We start from the raw sequence: 18,259 nt of genomic DNA, 5'->3' as shown, positions 1-18,259 counted from the left end.
CATCTGGTTACGACGCAGACCCAGCTGTGTGAGCCTGACAGCATGGATGAAGATGACCCACAGCTGGCCCTGTTCAAGGACGCCCGATGCAGGAGGCAGTCAAGCAGGAGTAAACAGAGGAAGGCAATGGGGCACCTCGGAAGGAGGCAGAGAGAAGCCACGCCCTGAACTGTTTAAAAGGAGAATGTGTGGGAGGGCTGGTTTGCTGAAGGCAACCGTTTGAATAGCTCCTGTTTCATGGTTCGTGTTTGCTCTGTTTGCTCTGTTTTATGTTAATAAATTTGGCAGGCTTAGTTCCAGCCTCTTGCCGTTTGTAAAGGGGTTGTCCCTGCCTTTTCTGCAGGGCCGGTAGCAGGCTGGTACAGAACAAGTTTAACCAGTATACCCCATGTGCAACCAAAACCTATTTTTACCCCCAGACATATTCATGTTCTTCTGTGCAAGCTTGGCAATCTTGCAAGCCAGCATGCTTGAAAGGTGTGTGACCTTCTCTTGTTTGAAGCCGCTAAGTCTGAAGCTGGAATAGAACTTGGGAGTGTTTTCCAAATTGCAGCGGCCAAACCTGACTTGAATGTATTGCTTAAAATTTCTTTGAAGATTATGATTATGATTTCATTTTTTAAAAAAATCCATTTATATCCCGCCCTTCTCCGAAGACTCAGGGCGGCTTACAAGCTTAGCAGTAGCCTTCATTCTATGTATATGCCTGCTTATTAGGGCTTTCACACACACCCCAAGTGGAATTTTTACAAAGTCAGCTTAATTGCCCCCAACAATCTGGGTCCTCATTTTACCTACCTTGGAAGGATGGAAGGCTGAGTCAACCTTGACCCTGGTGGGATGCGAACCTGCACTAATTGCAGGCAGCTGGTGTTACTTAAGGAGGCATTAGCCCACTGCTCCACCAAGGCTTCATCATGTCATCATCATCAATATATGTAGGACATATATCCATAAAGTAGGACAACTAGGCCCTTCAGGATCAGCTCTGCTCCCTGAATACCAGCAACTGATTTTTTTTTACTTACTAGATCAGACACAAGAGAAATTGGGAGATATTCTGGATATGAGAAAGGAGTAGCTGATAGTCTAGGTGGAAATTTATAGTTTTATGGCCTGAAAAGATGGGGGAAGCCCTTTCACTGAGACTTTTACCTAGACGCGTCTGAAGAAGCTTGTTAAATGGCCATTATGGTTAGAAAATCCCCATCTCATTTAGTATTGGTGACTTTTGAAAGTTGATGTCTACTGACTATTGTGCATACCTTATCTGCTAAGGTGGCGATTGATAAAATGGTGTGCCAAGTTCCAAAAATAGCTTGCGGCTGAATGATAAGCCTGAGTGTTGCAGGTGGTTATGTCTGTCAAATAATAATGCATAATTTAAAAAGTATGTATCTCCAATAATAAATCATGATTTTAAAAATACATATAACCAGATACACCAAAGTAGAAAGCTTATAAGATTGTCCATAGCACTGTTGCTTCTCTGTATGCAACAACAAAAAAAATGTCTCTTAATACCTGTGGAAAAATGAGAATATTCACAAGGGAAGAGTTCCAACTTTCTCTTTCAATTTCTTTCTTTGTTTTCTTCCTGAAAACCAAACTTGGAAAAAAATGGTCAATGGAATAAATGGCTATTTTGAAGAAATGGGATGTTGCTGCTTTTCTTTTTTAATTTTTTTTGTTGTTTCATTCTGATCTTCTTTGCAGACTCCAGTACTGCTCACCCCGAGTTCCTTGCCACCCACCATCCATTTCTGGAGTACCCTGAGCCCCATTGCACCACGTAGCCCAGCCAAGCTTTCCTTCCAGGTATGGTTTGAAATCTATGTCATCTGTGGGAGAGAAAGGGTGTCTGTGAGGGGGAGATAAAACCTGAGAGTGGGATCACTAATAGTGGGTGCATTTGACATCATAATTTCCTGAGAATGTGGAAAAACAGTCAAGCTTGGGTCATAAAGGCTGTATGTGTTTTGGAGATTTGCAGACTTTGCTAGCAAGTATGGAATGAAAAATTGCTTTGGATTGGGAATGAGCTTGGTATAAGGCATATCTTACCAGATACTTATAGATATATAAACATTTTACATAAGCAATTCAGTATAGCATACTCATATTTCATTATAATCATCTGTAGCTGATCTATGTCAAGAAATGATGTGTTCATAAGTTGCTTATGACATCAGTTTTGCTGATCAATTGAATAGTTGGAGCACTATCTTTTTAATGCTAAACGAATCTTACAGCTATAAGTAAGACACAGCAATCCACTTTTTTTGTCCAGATATCAGTTTCCATGCAATTGGAATTTAATTCAAGAATATAAAAAGGTAAAGGTAAAGGTTCCCCCGCACATGTGTGCTAGTCGTTTCCGACTCTAGGGGCCGGTGCTCATCTCCGTTTCAAAGCCGAAGAGCCAGCGCTTGTCCGAGGACGTCTCCATGGTCATGTGGCCGGCATGACTAGACGCCAAAGGCGCACGGAACGCTGTTACCTTCCCACCGTAGTGGTCCCTATTTTTCTACTTGCATTTTTTACGTGCTTTTGAACTGCTAGGTTGGCAGAAGCTGGGACGAGTAACAGGCGCTCACTCTGCTACGTGGCACTCGGGATTCAACCCGCCAAACTGCCGACCTTCACTTCATGGACCTCTTTATATGTTATTTTTAATTGACTCAAGCGTGGAATTTATGGTGTAATGTTCAATACACCTTGACAATCTGTTTAACAGTGGGATTACAAAATATTAGTTTCAGCCCCCAATAGCCCTAACTTTTTCCTGAATTAAGATTAATTTAATTTAATTTAATTTAATTTAAACACTGCTTGATTACAAATGACTCTGGGCAGCTCATAATGCTACAAAAATTAAAATATTACTTTAAAAAAAACAGCTGGCAAGAGATAAGAAAGTAGATGAAATCAAAATGGAGGGTGTCAAATCTAGCCAACAACCAAACTCACAAGGGGTTCCAGTCATCTTAACTTAAGGCCTGGGAGAACAGCCCCGGTCTTCAAGGTGACTGCTTTTTTTACTTTTAAGAATGGCCAATGTTTGTGTATGTGGTATGTATGTGTGGAGATTTGGAATAAGGAAGGGAGAAGATGGAAGTATTTCAACACCCTCGTTTCAGATTGTGCCCTTTTAAAAGTGTTTTTTTTTTCCCATAGGCTACGCAATCATTAGGCAGATCCTAAGCTTTTCCCTCTTTCTCTCTTTTCAGTTTCCCAGTAATTCTAGCTCACAGGTTCACATCCCGTCACTCAGTGTCGATGGACTCTCCACGCCTGTAGTCCTTTCTCCTGGTCCCCAGAAGCCATAATCTTTCCTCTGCATCACCATGTTCTCTGCTCCTGCCAAAGAACTGGCTTGAGTCTCTTTTCAAGCACTTGGGTTTACTTCAGCTGGACAGCTATGTGTCCCTTCGTTAACTGGAAGAATCCTTTGATGATTCGAGCAGCGTCAGCTTCAAGAATGAAAATGGCATAGCAAGCAGATTCATCCATTAATCTTTGATCTGCCAGGAATTTTTCTTTGAAACCAAATGGTGTTTTGCTGGTATCAAGCACTTGATGTGTTGCACTTGCTTCTTGTCACAAGGTTTCAGGCAGCCCTCAAATACGTCTGTGAGGGCAACGAGACTGTAAGCTTTATTTGGTCTCCTCTCCAAGAGGCTGCCCTTATTTGACACTGTTGTGGCAATATGGCTTTCTTTTCTGTCCCCTCTGGTGGTAGTCACTTTTAATAACAATTTATCTGATGTCCAAGGTCAAGAAGGCTGCCTACCAATCTTCACCCACTTTGCAAGATAAATCAAGTATCTCACTTCATCTCTACCTTTTTTTTTTTCTCCTGGCTTACTTTTAGCTTAGTTATTATTAGAGAAATAGATCCTGCCAGCCAGGTTCATTTTAGGAGTATACAAAGAAACCAGTGCCAGTCCTATTTGTTTTGTCTATGTATGGACAGTACGTTGACATCCAAGCCATTTTTGTTTTGGCAGGATATTACAGTAATGAGGAATTTTGGTCAGCTTTGATCTTGGATGGATAGATGTGGGAATGCCGTAGCTACTCACATCGGTTGCAAGTGAACAAAGTGGAGAAGAGGAAGCACTGTTGATCATGTTTCTTCCAAGAATACTGATAAGTCATTATTGTATTTGATTTCATTTCATAGGGAAAAAATAATGGGATGTGTTTGCTGGGCAACACAGTAGGAACAAACTGTCAGCCATCTTCAGTTTGACCAGCAAAAGCAACAGCATCAGTTGCATTTAGTTAAACTCTGTTGATTGTGATTTTTTTTTTATTCACTGAAGGAGGAATGTTTCTGGTATTTCTTTGGGAGAAAAATTCTCCATCTGACACCAAGATTATAGCTGGGTAGGTTTTGATCATTTTCCCCCATTGGTCAAAAGTCAACGATTCGTCAACATGGAGACCAGCGAATGAAGTCTGCTTACTGAATTCAAGATCTAATTTTTTGGTAGCAGAATGGTTTCCTTAATTTATTTCCTGGCGATCAGAGGTCATGACAGAAATGGCCAAAGGGGAAGTCTTAACCCTCTATTTTTGACTGCTTTTTATGGTTTCGTTTCTGTCATTGAAGAAATGTCAGGCATCAGCTATTACGGTGGAAAATGCTAATTACGGATTGATCCTGATCGCACATACCTCTCCAGTTTTCTTCCAACTCTTGAGTCATCCTGGAAAAAGCATTGATTAAATCCGCCATCTTGCAATCTCTTCAATTCTTGGAGCCAAAAAGCATTTTTTATGGAAACAGTGGAAATGATATATTTCTATAGTTCCACATTTTATTTCAAATGCATCATAAAGAGACTCTGCAAAGGGCTGTGTCTCTTTGTCAGTGGGTTTATTAGAACTCATATATTCAGATTACAAGAATTTCATCACTACTTCATTGTGATTTTTTTGGAGGTTATTGATAAGTGTTTGTTAATGGCACAAAAGATATGTTATTTCAGAGGTATCAGCCAATTCTTAATGAGAGTTCCTGGCACCTTCTATTTTTTCACAGAGTATCTATATCTATATCTCACAATTTTATCTATTGTCAAGAGAGTTGTATTAAGAGAAAAGTAGATGGATCAGATCTATATTTATCTTTTCGTCTGTCCATTTTGATAGCTATTTTTTAAACCATAGAATGGGAGCGAGAGAACATTCTTTTACAGTGAATTTGGAAAGGGAAGCATTTGGCTTTCTAACTGTTTGTATGTACCTGTGTACAGATTTTGAGGTGAAAAGAAGCTAAGGGCATAGTGTGGAGAAATGTGGTTTTCAAATTATTCCCAGTAGAGTTTATAATAGAATAATGATGGACCGGGTCCTCTATAAGAGCAGTTTCCAACTGTGATGGTTTAAGATCACAAGTCTTAGTCCAATCTATCTAAAAGACACCAGTCTGAAGCCTTTTCGAGAGTATTATTTGGAATGATTATGTGGTCACTCCATACCTTGTGCTGAAGGTGATCCCTGCGACGTCCCTTGGAATCCTTGGTATATTGTTCCAGGAATACTAACAGCTACTGAGCAGTTCCTTAGCATATGGATAACGAAGGAGGGCTCTGTAAGAGCCAATAAAACATTAATACCAATAAGAAGGATTAAAACAAACATTTGATGAGTAAGTCAGGCTGGACTCTGAACTCCGATGTTAGAAAATCTATCAGTGAAGAATGACTTCACTAAAATTAGTGATCACTGGGGCTTAGATTAGAATGTCAGAAGATCTGTGAGTTAATATCTTGTATGTGAATCAGTCATGATGAAAATGGGAAGCAGGTTAAGAGACCCAGTTAAAAAAGTAAAAGAGGAATGTGCCTGAAGAATACAGAATCTTTCGCAACTCACAGGCTTACCTCCTCACAATTTGTACTGTACTCCCAAGTTATTTTTCTATGCTCTAGCAGCAGTCTCATTCAGTATGTAAACCTTTAATTAAATTATCTGGGAAATTGACTGCAGAGAGAGGAGCTTGGAGCAGGATTTCACCATCTATATGCCAACTTGCTTTTAACTCGCTCCCTGCTCCAACATTTCTACGTGATTGGTGTAGAAACGAGTTTAAAAGATATGCTACATTCATGCCCAATGGGGCTGTGTTGTAATTTTGGAGTGATGAGATAGAATCTGATTTCATAGGGAATTAAGCAAGTCTGCCTGAATTTCTTCTAGCAAGAAAGAAATGAAACTGGGGAGGCGATTTAAGATTTAATCAATATTTTAGATACTGGATTTGGGAGGGCTTCAAAAACAAAAGTTTATAGCCAGAAAAATACGGTTTATTTTTAATCATCCTGTTGTGTAGCATTAATAATAATGATGACTGTATTTTTGTTGCACTTCCATATTAGCCTCCTCCTGGGAGAAATCTAAGTGCTTTATAAGAGGCGGTTTACAGTTTTATTTAATAAATTAGGCACTTTGTGTAATCAGCAATCTGCAAAACAATCAGGTACAATTCATGAGTGTTACCATACAAATCATGTGTAAATCATATGTGATTTGTGTATCCGTAAACTGTGCTTTAAACTATGAGCACAACATGCATGCATGTATGTGTGTACATGTATATACACACATATACATATATATGTATACACATACATGCAGGCATGCTGTACTTACATATATCTATTCAGCAAAATAGATGGAAAAGATTATATTGTGACAGGACAAAGCATTTAAGCTGATATGTAAAAAATTGAACAAAGTTATTTTGTGGCACATTTATGTAATGCCACTAGTACATCAAGAGTAAGTATTTGCATTGTAATGGATCTGCAGTGTACTTTCATTCAATAACCTTCAGTTTTACTTTAGCCTTCCTACATGCAAGCCATGAGTAGCCATTAGTAAAATTGCAAACATTGTGTCTTGTAAACTGTAAGTGAAATGTGGTTATACTTTGAGTGCACCATATGCAAACAATGAATAAGTCATGTAAGCCATTACTGACCTTTGGTCAAGCCATGTGGAAGCCGATACAAATGTTTAAACCCTTCGGGTATGGTTGCTTTCTTAAGTCATTGGCTTTCCACATTAAACCTCTGTTTTTCTCATGCAGGTGCCACTTGGGCTTGCCCAGTTTTATTGAGAGCACCCAGCAAAGTAGCTTTACAAGTATCTTGTCTAGGACAAATAGCTGCTTTGGCACTCTCCATCCTGGAGCTTGGTCTTCAGGGTTAATTGCTTGAAAGTCCTAATAGGGCTTAGGAGGGTGTGGCTCCCAGAGCCAAACAGTAGCATTAGGGTCCTAGGCTTCTTTCCTCACTTCAACTTGTGCAGCTTTCAGAAACTTTGTGCTAGAGTAAGACAATGTTTTGTAGCCATATATTAGTGCTGACACATACAACAAAGGTATCCCTGCTATGGCGGCATGTTCAAGGAGTAATTGCAAAAGGACTATTAAAGAAGATTGCAAACATTGTACACGCAGAAGCACACAGACACATACAGAGATCTGTAATAAAAAGATATATATCCAGAATACAGACACATGGGTATATATTTATATTCCTTCCATAAGTAACTCTTCAGGATTCATAGGGCTATGCATTCCTTTATCTTCAGGGGGGGGAAAAGGGAAAATAGATAATTTAGATAATTTATTCTGAGAAGGGCTTAATGTCTTTCGAATAACATTAATAAAAATAATTGTAATTTGATAGTGTTCTAACCACAAAGGTCAGTTCATCTTAAATGGGAATCTTTTTAAGATTTCATGATTTTCATGTCTACTGAAATCCATGGGTTTCCTTCCAAACCTTTTAATTGAATTGGGTGAAGGCAGTAGATGTGGATCCTTTTATACCTTCACCATGGTGAAAAGATGAAGGACTTTAATGAACTGTGTACTGTATCTGCTTGGCAAAATGTTGAATGAGAGGGAAGCAGCAGCATCCTTAAAATACTACCCCAGTTTAAATTAGGAGCTGTCCTTATAGATCAGATGAGCATGAAAGTATATTTTCTCTCCATTCCAGTAAAATCCTAAAATGCACAATACATAGCATTCTTCACATTTCGCAAACAATTGGTTTGAGTGTGTTTCTTTGACAAGATTTTTTTATAGCCAAGAAATACTACACTTTGTCCTCCTCTTACAAGGGAGGATGCTTTTGATGTAGAAGAGAGAATCTAAGTTACCTGTGAGAAATACTTATTTCTACGTAATGGCTAAAAACTGCAGAAGCCCTAGTTGCCAGCTGGCCAACTTTTCGAAATGAGTAAGTTTAATAGGAAAAGTTGCCGCTATTTTTTATAAACGGAGGCAGGAATTCTTTGACAGTGCACAAAAGGCAGGAATGAGCAGGTGCCATTGCCAATAGGATGTTGAGTGGCCTTACTTGTCCTGGAATTGTTAACAGGACATCTATTCATTTAAGATGATGACAGTCCTAAAAGTAATCTGGAAAATAAGCCAAGAATCAATCTCATGTATGGCTAGTGAATTTCAAAACAATCCACTTGTTTAAGACTGAAGTCTGACCTCTTCCCCACCAAAGATCCAAGTCTCTACCGGTACAATAAATAATCAAGTGAAAACAATTATAAATCAAATTGTTTCACTTGACAAATATAAGCTTCCAGTCTCTATCAGGAATTTTAAAGCACATTAAAATCTTATTGTCATGGACTAGGGGCACCAAATTTAATGTCAATAAACTTTCATCCCAAAGAGCTAATACCACAGTATCTTTAATTTTAAAGAGCCATGAAGGTTTGCTTTTCCTCATGAAATAATCAGGTGGTACCATTTTTTTCCTGGAATGTACACTGGGTTGCAGCTGTGAATATATTTTGCTTTCATTATAAAGTGTATTTTTCTGCAATGCACAACTGGTACATCAGTTGTATGTTCTTTAATGGAATCAAAGTGGTGGTGTTAGAGAATTGGACATGGTGGAGCATTCCTGTGTACAAGAGTACAATCCAGAAAAAATACTATTTCTCAGTTCTATATAAAGCACCATGACTTTATTTCATTCCATTTCATGCGCTATCTACTTTCGGCAAGTTTTTTAGTTTGCATTTGGTTTTTATATTTTCAAGAGGCTGCTTTTAGATGATCTTGAAAAGATGGGGCTAAGAAGATAGGAAGGTCTCCAACCCCCACAGGGCTTGAATAAAATAAATTTGGCCGGCATTAATTTGGCCTGGCCATTCTTAATGAAAAAGGCTAAGGGCCTGATCTGTTATTCTGTAAAACTTTGATGGGAATGTGTATCCACATCTTTCAGGCTTATGCTTGACCATAGATATGTGACTGTAGCTTCCAAGTTTAACTGGGAGAATGTCAGGGGAAAATGATTCCCTCCTGGGCTATGAATGGGATACTTTGCATGACCGATTCCAAGAATATTTGATTTAATTTATAGAGAGAGAGGGTATCTTAACATACAGAATACTAAAAACCAGGAGTGTCTTTTTTGCCTTTCTCACTTGAACATGCTGAGTCTATGATATTCAGAATTTATTTCTTTCTCAGTTGGCACTTTTGAGTTGTCAAGAGTGTAGCAGGGATTGGTGAGATAATGTGAAAAGAACAGGGCAAAATCCAGGGATTTAACATTTTTGGTTGAAGTAGATATTTTGTTGGGATTTTGTTCCCATGGAGGAAGTCCTACAAGACGGTCTGGGAAATCTGTTTCTCTTCATTGTTGAACTGGTCTTGGTCCCTGAGCCAGAGGTGATAGGGATCTGTCCCTCTCTAGTTACCTCTGCACTGGGGTTTGGATCCTGTTTATTTTTATGACGAAACTCTCTGGGATCCTGCCCTGTAAATAAATTTATTTTTCAACAAAACTCATTCATTGTTGATTTCTTTTTATTTTCCTTTCCTATTTCCTCTACCAGACTCCAGTTCTATGTGTCTCTTGGAAAGTTTTACCTCTCTTGGTCCATGTGATCAAGTAAATCTGTAGCATATTTACTTTTCTGGAGGAACAGCATCTATGGGCCCTATCCAACAAAATGAGTTTCAATGTGCAGAAAAGCAAAGTCTTACACTTAGGCAGGAAAAACCAAAGGTACAAGTACAGATTGGGCGAGAGCTGGCTTGGAGGCAGTAACCGTGAGAGGAATCTTGGAGTCCTGGTGGACGATCACCTAACCATGAGCCAGCAGTGGGCAGCAACAACCAAAAAAGCTAATACAATCCTGGGTTGTATAAACAGGCATAGAATCAAGATCACATAAACTACTAGTACCACTTTATAAACCCACAGTAAGACCACACCTCGAAAACTGCAGCCAAGTTTGGTCACCATATCACAAAAAAGATGTTGAGAGTCTGGAAAAAAAAATCAGAGAAGAGCAACTAAGATGATCAAAGGCCTGGAGACCAAAACGTACAAAGAATGGCTGTGGAACTTGGGTTTGGCCAGTCTAAAGAAAAGAAGGAATAGGGGAGACATGATAGCAGTGTTCCAGTATCTGAGGGGCTACCACAAGGCAGAGGGGGTCAAGCTGTTCACCAGAGCACCAGAGGGCAAGACGAGAAACAAAGGTTGGAAACTGACCAAAAAGAGAAGCAACGTGGAATTAAGGAGAAACTTCCTGATAGGTGAGGACAATCAACCAGTGGAACAGCTTACCCCCAGAAATCGTGGGTGCCCCATCACTGGAAGTTTTTAAAAAGAGACTGGACAATTACCTGTCTGAGATGGTATAGGTCTTCCTGCTTAAGCAGGGGGCTGGACTAGAAGACCTCCAAGGTCCCTTCCAGCTCTATTCTATTCTTCTATCTGATGAATCAAAATTCAAACAATGCTTTTCCTGGGTATCCTAGTGCATATGCTCCAACATAATTTTTTAAAAATATGACTCCATAATGGGTTCCTTTTGTCATTGTGAAGAGAAAAATTCAAAAAGGACAGATGCTCAGAGAACCACCACCTTGCCATATCTTTTCATTGGAATGAAGGCTACTGCTAAGCTTGTAAGCCGCCCTGAGTCTTCGGAGAAGGGCGGGATATAAATGGAATTAAAATAAAATAAAAAAATAAAATAAATTCCACTTCCAAATATTGGTGATATGGACTATATAATGCTTCATTTTGCCAGGACAAGAAGGACAATGTGTTTTCTTTTGTCTCTCGTGGGGATGGGTGGGTGAGGGTGCTCCAGTCAATGGTCAAGAAAGAAAGAAAAAAAAGAAAGAATGAAAAAAGATAGTTCTGGGGAAGAGCTGTTAGAATGCAAAACAGCCAGTTAAGCTGCTAACGCACCAGATCACAAGAATGCCCTTCCAACCATTTCTCATGTGATATCAGCTCTGCCGTAGTGCAACTGGGGCTCTACGCAGATCCCCCCTGATCTGCCTCCATGCCGCTACACCTCTCCTGGGAAGGAATGAATCCATTTTATGGGAAACTGGTTGATATCCTCCCCTTTGCAACAGGATACATAGCTTGGGACAACAGATCACAGCAGACCAATACAAGAAAGCTGCTTCAGCCATACCTAAAGCAATGGGAAATTCAAAGCCTTATTCTCTGAGGCTACTGTGGAGAGTCTCAATCATCTGGGACAGTCATGGTTGTCGCAAAGGTGCTTTTCCAAAAGGTGACTGGACTTGTTTCTTTTCCTTGAAGACGTTTCGCTTCTAAAGAGAGAACTGAAGAAGATTCTTGGATGAAAAGCAAAACATTTTCAAGGGGAAAAAAACAAAGTCCAGTTGGCTTTTGGAAAAGCACTTTTGGGACTACTAGGAGCAATATTTCACATACATCCGGGTATCACTGGAGGTGGGGAGCTTTGCAATTGCTACTGTGCAATCAGTGGCAATGAGAGGGTGAAGCAGCAGATGTGTGGGCTTTCCCCATATGTGGTAGGCTTTGGTGTTAAGGGAAAACAAATAGGTTTGTAGATGTGTACGGAGCATCTGGGAGTAGCAAAAACTTCTTTTAACACTAGCACATTTAAAGGCGGCAGAATTTCTACCTCTGCCTCCCAATTGGCCTCTTAATAGCCTACCAACCTGGTGGCCAAACAGTCAGAAGATAATGACAGAATTAATATCCTCCCAAACAGCACCATTGTTTAATTTTTGGATACTTGCCCTTTTTAAAGGTGCTCGAGATAGCATACGTAGCACTCCCTCCTCTTAGCGGCCCTCACACAGCAGCCCTGTTGGGCTGAAAGAGAGAAAATAAGTGGCCCAAAGTCACCTCATGGTTTTTCATGGCTGAACCGTGGCCTCCTCTCCCTTAGTTCAACACTTCACCCCTGCACCGTATGGCCTCTCGGTACTGTATACGTGTTATATGCAATGCAAAATGATCCTGTCAGGGCTAGGCCTAAGTGTTATTTCCCCCCCCCCCCCAGCAGACTGGATATATAGAATAAAATGAAGCACACTCAAATGCGTTGTGTGTTTCGATCAACAATATGAATGTTTACGAATCTTTGCGAGGGCAACTAACCCATATTTTATCATGCCTTAAGGTACTAACTGGCACATGCGGTAATCGGGATCCTTTCCTTCTTTCTCCTTTGGCTTACCTTCAGGTTTTTCGTCAGAGCAAGGAGGAACTCGGAATGAGTGAAAGAAAGGTTGTTCACATGGGATTAAAACACAAAATGCGACTCCTAAATGGCATCTCAGCTTGGCCCCAGAGGGGCAGATTTTGGTTAAACCCAAAGTCACGTGGACATAACATTTACTTATTGAATTTATATCTTTTATTAGTAGCCCTTGTGCCTGCTGTACAGGAGGAAGCCAGCCTGAAATGCTCATGCCCGGGTTCTCCAGATGATTTTCAGTGCTCTCCGCTTTGAGATGGCTTTTCCTTACAATGGAGATAATAAAGGAGGGAAAACTTGCTCTTTCCAACAATCTTTTTTCCCCTTAGGGTCTGCTGTTGTGTGCTGGCATCCTTCCTCACAAAAGCCCATCTGCTGGGGGAGAGTTAGAAACAGCGAGGCATAAGGAAGTAGCTTTGCACACAGTGGTATGTTACACACAAACGCACTCACACACACCACAGGTCAAGCAAAACTGCAAAACCAGCATGACTTTTATTTTTTTATTTTGAGGTAGATTGCAGGGGAAAAAGGTACAAGCGGGCTTCACCCACTTTCTCCTGTTTCCCCCCACCCCACCCCTTTAAAGTGCTGTTCATCTTAAGGCAGACTTGGAACTGTTTAATGGATGAAAACTATACCTTTTTTTTTAAAAAAAAACTTTTTAGTCTGCCTCAGGCCTCAATGTCTAGACGTTTTGATCTGGTTTAATAATATTCAAAGGGTGATTCATTTTGGGTGTATTGCACCTTTTGGAAGCTTAATATACCTAGAGCAGGGCTTTTCAACCTTTTCACCAATATTCACCAATTGGCAATATTTGAGTACCACCAATTGCCTAGCAAGGTGTCAAAAACCTGACCAAAAAAAAAAGGAAAAAAGTGATAAAGTATAGGTAGTCCTCGACTTACAACAGTTTGCTTAGTGATTGTTCAAAGTTACAACGGCACTGAAAAAAGTGACTTATGACCATTTTTCACACTTATGACCATTGCAGCATCCCCAGGGTCATGTGATTTACATTTGGATGCTTGACAACTGACTCACTTTTATGACGGTTGCAGCGTCCCGGGGTCACGTGATCCCCTTTTGCAACCTTTTGACAAGCAAAGTCAATGGGGAAACCAAATTCACTTAACAACCGGGTTACTAATTTAACAACTGCAGTGATTCATTTAACAAATGTGACAAGAAAAGTCGTAAAATGGGACAAATCTCATTTAACAAATTTTTAACCCCCCCTCCTTTTATAGCCTCTCCTCTCTCTCCCCTTGTCCTTTTATATCAAGAGTGTCGAACCTGATTTCATTGAGGGCCACATCAGCATTGTGGTTACTGTTGGGGAGGGGGAATGGGGTTGTGTGGCCAGCTGTATGTCACTCAGGTCGGGCGCCTGTGGGGGGGGATCTAGGGGTCTCCGGTGGAGGGGGTGTACCACTGGTGGTACGCATTGAAAAACCCTGACCGAGAGTGACCATACATCCTTTATTTTAAAAGACAATTCTTTATTTCAGAAAGCAGTCCTTTAGAAGTATTTAATATAATTATTCATTTTCTTTGCTCTTTAATTTTCCTTTGTAAAGCACAGTTATAAAGATATATATTTTTTTAAAAAAAATTAGGAATGTATTTCAGATTTGCCCCCTTTTCAGGTTTTTCCCTTTATTTTTTCCCCAAGAAAATATGGTGTCTGTAAATACACCTGTCTGCTTCTTCTTCCCACTGAAAATTGCAAGAATTTGTGTTAACGGCCATGAAACAGCTCCAAGAATAATGCCCCAAAGAGGACCAAGTGAGTAGATGTGCACCAAATTTGCATGTGTATAAACTTGCTTTCTGTGTGTATACAGCAAATACACCCTAGGAATAGTTGTACAATGTAGTATATTGTATACTGTACAATGCAGGCAATTCATTTTATTCTGATATAGATGATTATTATATAATCAGATAATTCATGCACCTGTTCCCACTGTTACCCAGTTGTTTCGTGCAACTTCAAGTCTGCACATTCCCTTCATATAGGCCCATATTTTTATATCTGACCTAGATCCACAGCTCTTTGAGTTGGATGGGCAACTTGGGGCTCTCTTGCAATTCCCAGCATCCTTTACCACTGACCAGCCTGCCTGAGCCTGCTGGGAGTTGAAGTTCAACATCATATATGATGTTGTAAAGGAAAATGATATATGATTGTGAAGGAATGTGAGCCACATGGCCATCCATTCCTAGCCCTCCAATTGAATCTCAGAACAGGAAGGATGCTATTAATATTTACAGAAGATAAGAAATGTTCAGTTTTGTGCCTCATGTGATTATATTATTTGCATATACAATGGTACCTCAGCACTCACTGTTAATTGGTTCCGGGAGCCATGATGAGTACCAATGATGAGTACCAAATTTTTCCCGTAAGGAATAATGTAGTGAGTCACAAGGCAGCCGACACTGACAGGTTCTAGCTTACGTGTTGAGTACCAAACAAACAATGGGTACTGGGATGAAATTTCCACATGGAAATGCATTGAGTACCAAATTAGATGAGTTTCAAAGCTTTTGAGTACCCAGGTACCATTGTAGCCAATTCTTTTCATTACTTTGTGATTTATTTAGTATGTGTGAGAAAGATCTATCTATCTAAGACAAAGCTTGTTTGTCGAAGCATCAATATTTTCCCTTTAAGAAAAGTGGAGGAGGGGAGCATAGAACATTTTTGCACAGATCCTTCAGGTAGTCATTCTGAAATTTAGCAGCCATCACCATAAATACTCCTAAAATACTTTTTAAATGTATTATCTTTATATACACTCCCAGATTCAAATGCTTTTCCCCCCCACACACAATTTCCCTGACATACACGACACATTTATTGCCCTAGAGAGCTTAGCCTCTAGAGCGGGGGTGTCAAACTCAATTTCATTGAGGGCCGCATCAGCATTGCGGTTGCCCTCAGGGGGCTGGGTGGGTATGGCCAGGGTGGGCGTGGCCTACTGGGTGGGTGTGGCTACAGTGCGTATGGCCTACTGGGTGGGCGTGGCCAGCTCTACATCGTTCGCATCAAGGGTGCCTATGGGGGCCTGGGCAGGAGTGGGACAGATCTGAGGGTCTCTGGCAGAAGGAGGGTCTCTGGGCCAGGGCCAAGGCAGTGGGGGCCGTTCCCTCACTGTTTCCAGGATGGCTTCGCGGGCCACATGAAACCACTTCACGGGCCGGACCTGGCCCCCGGGCCTTGTGTTTGACATGTCTGTTCTAGAGAGTCCAAGGCTGTTTTTCAGTCTTCCCTTTCCTCTGTGTCTCTCCTGAGTTTCAGGTTCTTCTTGTTTCTTCAGCTCCTCCAGCCTTGATTTAAGAAGTTCTGGGTCTCCAGCTCTCTTCTCTGCCATGGCTTCTGTATCTTTAAGCTTTCCAAATAACACAGCAGTATGTAAAAGAAATTCAGCCTGTCACACTGCTGTTAAAAATATGGGGAGCCCTGCCAGGAAGTAATAGAAAAGTTGGCAGCTTTAAGTCTAATGAGTGGGTGAATCACTTGCTCCACCTTTTCCTTCCCTCTGGCGCTTATTAGCTGTTCATTTGAAATGTAGCTACTTGTACCTGGTCTCTTTGTTCTTTAATTCATGCCAGTATATTTCTAGTCTGTTGCAATGTGGGTGGATGCCAAATTTGGCTTCGGAGATCAAGGCTGTTATTCTCCTGGGCTTTGTCTTCCTTCCCAGCTCCTCTGTCCCACCTGGCCACCCTTGGCTCTGGTTGCTTTGCTTCAAGCCAATCTTTTTTTTTTAACAAAAGAGGCGAAGGAGCTGTTTCTTATAGCTTATGTGGCTTTGGGGGTTGGAAACAGAGCTGTTCCGTTGAAGGCTCTTCACTGAAATCTTACCACCGCTAGTCATTGGTTAGGAAACATCAGCAGAGCTGCAACATTTCCACCTCAGGTCTTCATTGGCACAATATAATAGGGCAGGGGTAGGCAAGCTTGGCTCTTTTATGACTCGTGGACTTCAACTCCCAGAATTCCTCAGCCAGCTATGCTGGCTGAGGAATTCTGGGAGTTGAAGTCCACGAGTCATAAAAGAGCCAAGCTTGCCTACCCCTGCGAATAGGGTGATAAAAATTCTGACCCAATTTATTGCGTTGTGGCAGGGTGGGGTGTGTGTTGAAAAATCACCAGAAATAGTTATATATTTTTTATTATTATTTTAATCCCATTTATATCCCGCCCTTCTCCGAAGACTCAGGGCGGCTTACAATTTAAGCACAAACCAATGTGCTTAGCAATAGCCTTCATTCAATGTATATGCCTGCTTATTAGGGCTTTTGCCCCGCCCCCCCAAGCGGCATTATTACACAGTCAGCTTATTGCCCCCAACAATCTGGGTCCTCATTTTACCTACCTCGGAAGGATGGAAGCCTGAATTTTATTCAGCCTTTGGCACATTGCGGGCTGAATTCACAGAACATGAATCTCTGGCTAAACTGAGCCATGGCTTAGTGATTCAGTAATGTACAGTTTGGAACAACTCTCTGAACCATAGGTCAACTATCCTGACTGGTTATGACTAAAACGGGTAAGTAAATTTTAGTCTTGTGTGTTGAACAAACCCAACTTGTATAAATGTTATAGTGGTCCTCCTTCTTAGTCCAGAACCATTCTGGATGTCTTTAATCCTACTGTTGCTGGTTCTGCAACTTGCCCAGTCCAACAATGGTTAATTTAATCATGGTACTCTCTTCACTATTCATTGCCAAGACTGCACATCACATTGAATACAGAACCCATAAGTGGTGATCACTTATACCTTCCACCCAATTTATATTATTATTATTTTTTTTTTCTGTGTGAATGTTGCTAGGGTTAGCTTTTTTCCCCTAGTACAGCTCCAGTTTGGAACAAACAGTGTGATAACAAACTGTGTCATTTCCTCACCAGGAATCTTATATGCACAAGTGGATGTTCTAAAGCTGTGAAGCCATTTACAAGCCACCAAAATGTGTCTTCCCCCTAGGGCATAAAATTGACTGATTAGGTAAAATTACTTCTACTCATCTTCTTGACCCTCCTGTGGCCATCTAGATCTGTCAACATCAAATGATAAAAGTGGTAGAATTTTCATCATATTCAACTCTTACATGTATAGCAGGAGTATCCCTGACAACCAGCATCTTGTTCTATACTTTGGCCTTGTGAAGTGATTTCCTTTCTGGCAACATTACAGAACCTTTATTCTAAGCCCTAGTCTCTTTATGCTTCCTGACTCCCAGCCTGCCCCAAGGTTTCTATGCCCTGTAAGGTTTGTAGTCTCAACCAAACTGACGAATTGTCATTACTTCAAAGAAACCGGACTGGCAACATTGACCATACGAAACATATGGAAGGATTTTGACCTTGTGCACTGTTGCGCCAAGTAAGCCAATCAGCAGGGGTTTCAATGCAGCGAGCACAATAACGGGTGCAGATCTGTATAATCAGGGCTTTTTTTCTCATAGAACGCCCAGAACGGAGTTCCGGCACCTTTTTTGGATGGAACCTTGTAGGGTAGGCAAGGCAGGTTGTATGACATGTGTGAGTTCCGGCACCTTTTTCTTTTACAAAAAAAGCACTGTGTATAATACAATATAGAAGGTCCTTTGAAACGTGCACTCTGCATCTCCAGGCTTGACTTCACGGTTGTGGATCCTAAAAGCTTGAAGATTGTAA

General features: G+C 40.8%; 1 protein-coding gene across 3 annotated transcripts in view; it reads left to right on the top strand.

Annotated features, from left to right (window-relative positions):
• The window catches only part of ELK1 (ETS transcription factor ELK1), a 42,221-nt gene extending 24,505 nt beyond the window's left edge, over positions 1–17,716 (top strand). For 2 of the 3 annotated variants that reach the window (XM_081319454.1, XM_081319452.1), the window contains exons 5-6: positions 1,717–1,818; positions 3,231–12,367. In XM_081319454.1, coding sequence (XP_081175580.1) covers positions 1,717–1,818; positions 3,231–3,329 — 201 coding nt within the window. In that variant the 3' untranslated portion in view covers positions 3,330–12,367. Of the gene's footprint in view, positions 1–1,716; positions 1,819–3,230; positions 12,368–12,893; positions 12,993–14,242; positions 14,357–17,491 lie in introns of those variants that run through there. The other variant, XM_081319453.1, reaches the window with a different exon arrangement.
• The last annotated feature ends 543 nt before the right edge of the window (positions 17,717–18,259 follow it).

This window comes from Vipera berus (assembly GCF_964194415.1).
Source record: "Vipera berus genome assembly, chromosome: 2".
NCBI classification, from domain to species: Eukaryota; Metazoa; Chordata; class Lepidosauria; order Squamata; family Viperidae; genus Vipera; species Vipera berus.
The sequence above is the reverse complement of the archived record's forward strand: the minus strand, read 5'-3'. Positions and strand labels throughout refer to the sequence as shown.